The sequence below is a fragment of the Euwallacea fornicatus genome, unplaced genomic scaffold, assembly GCF_040115645.1.
Source record: "Euwallacea fornicatus isolate EFF26 unplaced genomic scaffold, ASM4011564v1 scaffold_39, whole genome shotgun sequence".
In the NCBI taxonomy this organism is placed as follows: domain Eukaryota; kingdom Metazoa; phylum Arthropoda; class Insecta; order Coleoptera; family Curculionidae; genus Euwallacea; species Euwallacea fornicatus.
In genome coordinates this window covers 229922-239047 of record NW_027096008.1, presented here as the reverse complement: position 1 = coordinate 239047, position 9126 = coordinate 229922, and the positions used below count along the sequence as shown (strand labels likewise).

The 9126-nt window shown below is 32.7% G+C and overlaps 1 protein-coding gene across 1 annotated transcript; it reads left to right on the top strand.

Annotated features, from left to right (window-relative positions):
• The first annotated feature begins 261 nt into the window (after positions 1-261).
• LOC136349714 (uncharacterized) lies at positions 262-3948 on the top strand. Its single transcript, XM_066301437.1, has one exon. The coding sequence runs from the start codon at positions 367-369 to the stop codon at positions 3946-3948; it is 3582 nt and encodes a 1193-aa protein (XP_066157534.1). The 5' UTR covers positions 262-366.
• Positions 3949-9126: the final 5178 nt, after the last annotated feature.

The window sequence follows — 9126 nt, the reverse complement described above, 5'->3', positions numbered from 1 at the left end:
ATTCCTCCCTCGAAGAGTGACTGAGACGTTTGAACCGCAGCTGCATAACTTTGTCGAAGGAAAATACGCCCTTGTCTTTAGGGGAACAAAAGACATAGGACATCCGAATCCGCTGATTTTATTCGAAATCTGTTTGGCTTGAAGAATTAGTAGCAGCAGCAGCAGCAGCAGCAACAGAAAGGGTATTGTATCATGGATCCGGATAACTTGTTGAAAAAATCCTTAGATGTTATTACAGGTTTTAAAAAAATTAGACACCAAATTAATAAATTATGTAAGAGAAACCTAACTGTTTGGTTGAACCGAGTGCAAAAATTGATTATCCTTTGTAATAATTTAATCGGTAAAGGTGGTTTACCATATCGTATGCACCGCAAATTGCAGACAAATTTACATCAATTAAATGTAATTAAAAAACTACTTCGACTAAAACTAGAAAATATAGAGGGATTAAATCGAGAAACAAGTAATGTTGAAAGTAGGATTTCGTGGGAAAACGTGGTTTCATGTTTCAATCAAAATGTAACATCGAATGTTATTATTAATTTGACGCATAAGGATATAAATCAATTCTTAAACGATTCTTCTCTTTTATTTGAAACGAAGATAAAAGAGTTTTTAAAACAAAATCCAGTTATTAAGGTAGCTTCCACATTTTGTGGGGAGTTTATTAAAAAATCTGGGAATAAGGAAATAATTAACATTTTCTATTTTAATACAAACTATGCAATCATTGATGTGGGAACGAATTTACTTGGCTGGTTTCGCGAAAATATCCAAGATCAAGTATTAAACCAACTGTCAGAATTTCAGGAACGTGATTCAGGCTTTGCTTTACAAAAAATCGATTATTTAGAAATTAATATTAATAAATTTGAAATGGGTAGCGGTTCAACTTTTATCAAATTACCTAAAGAAATTTCAAAGAAACGGGCTTGCATTAATATTCAAAATGACGATCAAGCCTGTTTCTATTGGTCGATTGTTAGTGCTATTTATCCTGTTATAAATAACAATAATCGTATTACTTCATATCCACATTACAGCACTGTTTTAAATACCACAAATTTAGAAATGCCTATGCCTTTAAACAAAATATATAAATTTGAAAAATTAAACGATATATCGGTAAATGTTTACGCTTTAGAAATGTCAACGGTACCGACAACATTCTATGCAGTAGTTCCAGTCAGATTAACACCTCAAAAACTAAACAAACATATTAATTTGCTTTTAATTCAGAACAAATATTATCCTAAATTAAATGACTATAATCCGGTTCCCACAGATGCAGTAGTAGAAGAAGAAGATACCAATATTATCTATCACTATTGCTGGATTAAAGATTTATCACGATTATTATCCAGTCAGTTAAACAAACATAAACAACGTAAATTTATTTGTGATAGATGTTTAAATTATTTTTCCAACCATCAAAAATTATTAACACATGAAGTATTGTGCACTAAGTTGAATGACTGTCATATTTCGTTTCCCAAATACGACTTTATAGAGTTTAAAAATCATGTTTATCAACAAAAAGCCCCATTTGTTATTTATGCTGATTTCGAAAGTCAATTGGAAAACGTTTCTTTCTCGAATGATTTAGGTAAATATCAAAGACACATTCCTTTTAGTGTAGGATATTTCATCAAATGTGCATATAATGACTCTTTATCTCAGTTCAAAATGTTTCGAGGTACTAACTGTGTTGAATGGTTTGTTAATGAAATGATTGAACTGTCGAAATTTATTTATAATGAAACAAAGAAAAACACTCCAATGAACATCCAACTTGATTTATCAATGGCTAAAAGGTGTCACATTTGTGAAAAACCGTTTTCCCCTAAAGATGAAATTGTTCGAGATCATGATCATTTCACGGGTATTTTCAGAGGATTTGCTCATTCAGTATGCAATTTAAATTTTCGTAAGCAGTTTGTGGTGCCGATAATTTTCCAGAATCTTTCCGGATACGATTCTCATTTTTTAATCAAACTTTTATGTAAAAAAGGATGTTTAAGTGTACTACCTATTAACAAAGAAAAATATATTTCATTCACCCATCATGTAACAGAAAATGACATTAAATTTCGCTATATTGATTCGTATAGATTTTTGGGGGCTTCTCTCGATGAACTTGCAAAATCGATGCAACCCGAAAATTTAAAACTTTTAAAAAGTCAATTTTTAGATGTGACGGAAGAAAAATTTAAACTCTTAACGTGTAAAGGTGTGTTTTGCTACGATTATATTGATAGTATTGATAAACTTGATGAAAAAACTTTACCATCCAAGGAATATTTCTATAATAAACTAGAAGATTCGCATATTGACGACGAAAAATATAGTCATGCATCGAAGGTATGGGATTCTTTTAATATTCAGACTTTGGGAGAATATTCAGATTTGTATTTAAAAACTGATGTTATACTTTTAGCTGATATTTTTGAACATTTCAGATTAAATTGTATTTCAACTCATAATCTCGATCCTTCATGGTATTTTACCATGCCCGGATATACTTGGGACTGTATGTTAAAGTACACTAAATGCAAGTTGGAGTTATTACACGATATCGATCAAATAATGTTTATTGAAAAAGGTATTCGTGGTGGCGTTTCTGTGTGTAGCAGTAGATATTCAGAAGCAAACAACAAGTACATGTTTGACTATGATCCTGTAAAACCGTCTAAATACCTTCTTTACCTAGATGTGAACAATTTGTACGGAAAGGCAATGTGTGAACCTTTACCTTACGGAGGCTTCGAATGGATAGAAGATACCAATTTTGACGTATTAACTATTCCTGACGATTCCCCCGTAGGGTATATTTTGCAGGTAGATTTACAGTACCCAAATAAGTTACATGACACGCATAAGGACTTTCCTTTCGCACCTGAACATCTTAAACCGCCACAATCGAAATTACCCAAATTAATGACCACTCTGTTTCATAAACAAAATTATATTGTTCATTATAGGAATTTAAAGCAAATGTTAAAACATGGATTAGTTCCGACAAAAATTCACAAAATTTTAAAGTTTAACCAGTCACCATGGTTAAAATCTTATATTGAATTAAATAACGGGTTTCGAACACAAGCTCAATCAACTTTTGAAAAAAATTTATTCAAGCTGTTTAATAACGCGGTGTTTGGGAAAACGATGGAAAATATTCGAAAGCACCGCGTAGTTAAAATTGTTAAATCTTGGGAAGGACGTTATGGTGCAAAAAATTTTATTTCTAGTCCTAGGTTTCATAGCAGATTAATTCTAGATGAAAACCTTGTTATTATTGAACTGAAAAAGTCTTCAATCTGTTTCAATAAACCACTGTACATAGGCATGGCAATTTTAGACTTGTCTAAAATATACATGTACGATTTTCATTATGAGTACATGCTACCGAAAATGGGAGTTGATCGGTGCAAGCTCATGTACATGGACACCGACAGTTTTATTTACGAACTCTGTTGTAATGACGTTTATGAAGAAATCATAAAGAGAGATCTAACGAAATTTGATACTTCCGATTATCCTACCAACAATCCATACAATATCCCTCCGACAAATAAAAAAGTCTTAGGACTAATGAAGGATGAAGCTAATGGAAAAATTATTTCTCATTTTGTTGGACTCAGGTCAAAAATGTACAGTTTTAAAATTCAAGATGGAAAGGTTACCAAAAAAGCGAAAGGAGTGAAACATACTATTGTCCGTAACAAATTAACTTTTAACGATTACGTCGAATGCTTAAAAAATTTTAAAATCACTTCGGTAACCCAACGGTCTATTCGTTCCTATAATCATGAAATTTATAGCGTTGAACAAAATAAAATTGCTTTAAATCCTTATGATGACAAACGACAAATTTTATCAAACAGCTTTGATACTCTACCTTACGGACACTATAGCCTCAGTAACATACGTCACGGACAGCCTTAGTTTAAAGTTCACTTATATATATTGCAAAATTTCTAGATTATATTAATGTTATGTTTGTATTATGTGCTAATAAAAATTAAGAGAGCATTTTTTCGTTTACTTACCTTGAGCACCCACTCCACGCTCCAGTCACTCTACAGAAGTTCCCCAAGTACGGACCTGTCTCAAGGCGCTCAACCCGGACCTGTACCGACACGCCCACTCCACAGGGAGAGATGGTAACGTAACTTCCTTGACGTAACGACATACCTTTTGCCATAAGACTCCATGTTAATTTTGTCGTAACGACAAACACAGTTTCCGCAATTCACCACCTAATCACCTAATAACACAAATAACGTTCACGGTGCGAAAACTCTAAAAACAACCAACAGTTTTCGCAATGTACCTTTAAAGAATGAAATAACGGAACGACAAAAATAACGTTACACGAGAGAGATGGAGATACGCTTAACGTCAACTTTAACGTAACGACAAAGTTTTTCCCATAAGACTCCATGTTAATTTTGTCGTAACGACAAATACAGTTTTCGTAATGCACCACTAAATCAATAAATCACTAAAATAACGTTAACGGTGCGAAAACTCTATAAAAACAACCAATAGTTTTCGCAGTGCACCTTTCAAGAAATAAATAAAGGAACGACAAAAATAACGTTACAGGAGAGAGATGGAGATACGTTTAACGTCAACTTTAGCGTAACGACAAAGTTTTTCCCATAAGACTCCATGTTAATTTTGTCGTAACGACAAATACAGTTTTCGCAATACACCGCTAAATCAATAAACCACTAAAATAACGTTAACGGCGCGAAAACTCCCCCATTTTCCCCATACGTTAATTTAACGGAACGACAAATATAACGTTAACGGAGCAAAAATAACGTTAGCGGATGTGCGAAAACGGCACATTTGATCTGTAACCCCCCTAGCTCAACTACTGGTGCAATCATGACTTGTTTTGTCATCTTAAAGATGTCGTCGAACTGATTAATTTGACATATTGTTTAACAAATTTGGTCATCATTTGCCGAAGTTATCGAGCTTCAAAGTTTGAAAAGTCACAAAAGTTGTGTGTTTGAGCACTTAAAGTACTATTTCTCTTGGAAATTCAACATGATGCAATCATGACTTGTTTTGTCATCTTAAAGATGTCGTCGAACTGATTAATTTGACACTTTGTTTAACAAATTTGGTCCTCATTTGCCGAAGTTATCGAGCTTCAAAGTTTGAAAAGTCACAAAAGTTGTGTGTTTGAGCGCTTAAAGTGCTATTTTTCTTGGAAATTCAACATGATGCAATCATGACTTGTTTTGTCATCTTAAAGATGTCGTCGAACTGATTAATTTGACACTTTGTTTAACAAAATTGGTCCTTCATTTTCCGAAGTTATCGAAATTCAATATTTGAAAAGTCACAAAATTTGTGTGTTTGAGCGCTTAAAGTACTATTTTTCTTGGAAATTCAACATAATGCAATCATGACTTGTTGTGTCATCTTAAAGATCTCGTCGAACTGGTCAATTTGACACTTTGTTTAACAAATTTGGTCCTCATTTGCCGAAGTTATCGAGCTTCAAAGTTTGAAAAGTTACAAAAGTTGTGTGTTTGAGCGCTTAAAGTGCTATTTTTCTTGGAAATTCAACATGATGCAATCATGACTTGTTTTGTCATCTTAAAGATGTCGTCGAACTGATTAATTTGACACTTTGTTTAACAAATTTGGTCCTCATTTGCCGAAGATATCGAGCTTCAAAGTTTGATAAGTCACAAAAGTTGTGTGTTTGAGCACTTAAAGTACTATTTTTCTTGGAAATTCAACATGATGCAATCATGACTTGTTTTGTCATCTTAAAGATGTCGTCGAACTGATTAATTTGACACTTTGTTTAACAAATTTGGTCCTCATTTGCCGAAGATATCGAGCTTCAAAATTTGAAAAGTCACAAAAGTTTTGTGTTTGAGCGCTTAAAGTACTATTTTTCTTGGAAATTCAACATGATGCAATCATGACTTGTTTTGCCATCTTAAAGATGTCGTCGAACTGATTAATTTGACACTTTGTTTAACAAATTTGGTCCTCATTTGCCGAATTTATCGAGCTTCAACATTTGAAAAGTCACAAAAGTTGTGTGTTTGAGCGCTTAAAGTACTATTTTTCTTGGAAATTCAACATGATGCAATCATGACTTGTTTTGTCATCTTAAAGATCTCGTCGAACTGATTAATTTGACACTTTCTTTAACAAATTTGGTCCTCATTTACCGAAGATATTGAGCTTCAATGTTTGAAAAGTCACAAAAGTTGTGTATTTGAGCGCTTAAAGTACTATTTTTCTTGGAAATTCAACAAGATGCAATCATAACTTGTTATGTTATCTTAAACATCTCATCGAGTTGATTAATTTGACATTTTGTTTAACAAATTTGGTCCTCATTTGCCGAAGTTATCGAGCTTCAAAGTTTGAAAAGTCACAAAAGTTGTGTATTTGAGCGCTTAAAGTACTATTTTTCTTGGAAATTCAACAAGATGCAATCATAACTTGTTGTGTTACCTTAAACATCTCGTCGAACTGATTAATTTGACATTTTGTTTAACAAATTTGGTCCTCATTTGCCGAAGATATCGAGCTTCAAAGTGTGATAAGTCACAAAAGTTGTGTGTTTGAGCACTTAAAGTACTATTTTTCTTGGAAATTCAACATGATGCAATCATGACTTGTTTGGTCATCTTAAAGATCTCGTCGAACTGATTAATTTGACACTTTGTTTAACAAATTTGGTCCTCATTTACCGAAGATATTGAGTTTCAATGTTTGAAAAGTCACAAAAGTTGTGTATTTGAGCGCTTAAAGTACTATTTTTCTTGGAAATTCAACATAATGCAATCATGACTTGTTGTGTCATCTTAAAGATCTCGTCGAACTGGTTAATTTGACACTTTGTTTAACAAATTTGGTCCTCATTTGCCGAATTTATCGAGCTTCAATATTTGAAAAGTCACAAAAGTTTTGTGTTTGAGCGCTTAAAGTACTATTTTTCTTGGAAATTCAACAAGGTGCAATCATGACTTGTTTTGTCATCTTAAAGATGTCGTCGAACTGATTAATTTGATATTTTGTTTAACAAATTTGGTCCTCATTTGCCGAATTTATCGAGCTTCAATATTTGAAAAGTCACAAAAGTTGTGTGTTTGAGCACTTAAAGTACTATTTTTCTAGGAAATTCAACAAGGTGCAATCATGACTTGTTGTTTTATCTTAAACATCTCATCGAGTTGATTAATTTGACATTTTGTTTAACAAATTTGGTCCTCATTTGCCGAAGTTATCGAGCTTCAAAGTTTGAAAAGTCACAAAAGTTTTGTATTTGAGCGCTTAAAGTACTATTTTTCTTGGAAATTCAACAAGATGCAATCATAACTTGTTGTGTTACCTTAAACATCTCGTCGAACTGATTAATTTGACATTTTGTTTAACAAATTTGGTCCTCATTTGCCGAAGATATCGAGCTTCAAAGTTTGATAAGTCACAAAAGTTGTGTGTTTGAGCACTTAAAGTACTATTTTTCTTGGAAATTCAACATGATGCAATCATGACTTGTTTTGTCATCTTAAAGATGTCGTCGAACTGATTAATTTGACACTTTGTTTAACAAATTTGGTCCTCATTTGCCGAAGATATCGAGCTTCAAAGTTTGAAAAGTCACAAAAGTTTTGTGTTTGAGCGCTTAAAGTACTATTTTTCTTGGAAATTCAACATGATGCAATCATGACTTGTTTTGCCATCTTAAAGATGTCGTCGAACTGATTAATTTGACACTTTGTTTAACAAATTTGGTCCTCATTTGCCGAATTTATCGAGCTTCAACATTTGAAAAGTCACAAAAGTTGTGTGTTTGAGCGCTTAAAGTACTATTTTTCTTGGAAATTCAACATGATGCAATCATGACTTGTTTTGTCATCTTAAAGATCTCGTCGAACTGATTAATTTGACACTTTCTTTAACAAATTTGGTCCTCATTTACCGAAGATATTGAGCTTCAATGTTTGAAAAGTCACAAAAGTTTTGTATTTGAGCGCTTAAAGTACTATTTTTCTTGGAAATTCAACAAGATGCAATCATAACTTGTTATGTTATCTTAAACATCTCATCGAGTTGATTAATTTGACATTTTGTTTAACAAATTTGGTCCTCATTTGCCGAAGATATCGAGCTTCAAAGTGTGAAAAGTCACAAAAGTTGTGTGTTTGAGCGCTTAAAGTACTATTTTTCTTGGAAATTCAACAAGATGCAATCATAACTTGTTGTGTTATCTTAAACATCTCATCGAGTTGATTAATTTGACATTTTGTTTAACAAAATTGGTCGTCATTTGCCGAAAATATCGAGCTTCAAAGTGTGATAAGTCTCAAAAGTTGTGTGTTTGAGCGCTTAAAGTACTATTTTTCTTGGAAATTCAACATGATGCAATCATGACTTGTTTTGTCATCTTAAAAATGGCGTCGAACTGGTTAATTTGACACTTTGTTTAACAAATTTGGTCCTCATTTGCCGAATTTATCGAGCTTCAAAGTTTGAAAAGTCACAAAAGTTGTGTGTTTGAGCACTTAAAGTACTATTTCTCTTGGAAATTCAACATGATGCAATCATGACTTGTTTTGTCATCTTAAAGATCTCGTCGAACTGGTTAATTTGACACTTTGTTTAACAAATTTGGTCCTCATTTGCCGAATTTATCGAGCTTCAATATTTGAAAAGTCACAAAAGTTTTGTGTTTGAGCGCTTAAAGTACTATTTTTCTTGGAAATTCAACAAGGTGCAATCATGACTTGTTTTGTCATCTTAAAGATGTCGTCGAACTGATTAATTTGATATTTTGTTTAACAAATTTGGTCCTCATTTGCCGAATTTATCGAGCTTCAATATTTGAAAAGTCACAAAAGTTGTGTGTTTGAGCACTTAAAGTACTATTTTTCTAGGAAATTCAACAAGGTGCAATCATGACTTGTTGTTTTATCTTAAACATCTCATCGAGTTGATTAATTTGACATTTTGTTTAACAAATTTGGTCCTCATTTGCCGAAGTTATCGAGCTTCAAAGTTTGATAAGTCACAAAAGTTGTGTGTTTGAGCACTTAAAGTACTATTTTTGTTGGAAATTCAACATAATGCAATCAT

What these genes read in the sequence shown, in the direction of transcription:
- LOC136349714 (XM_066301437.1), top strand. Translation starts at nt 367, where the DNA reads ATGCACCGCAAATTGCAGACAAATTTACATCAATTAAATGTAATTAAA.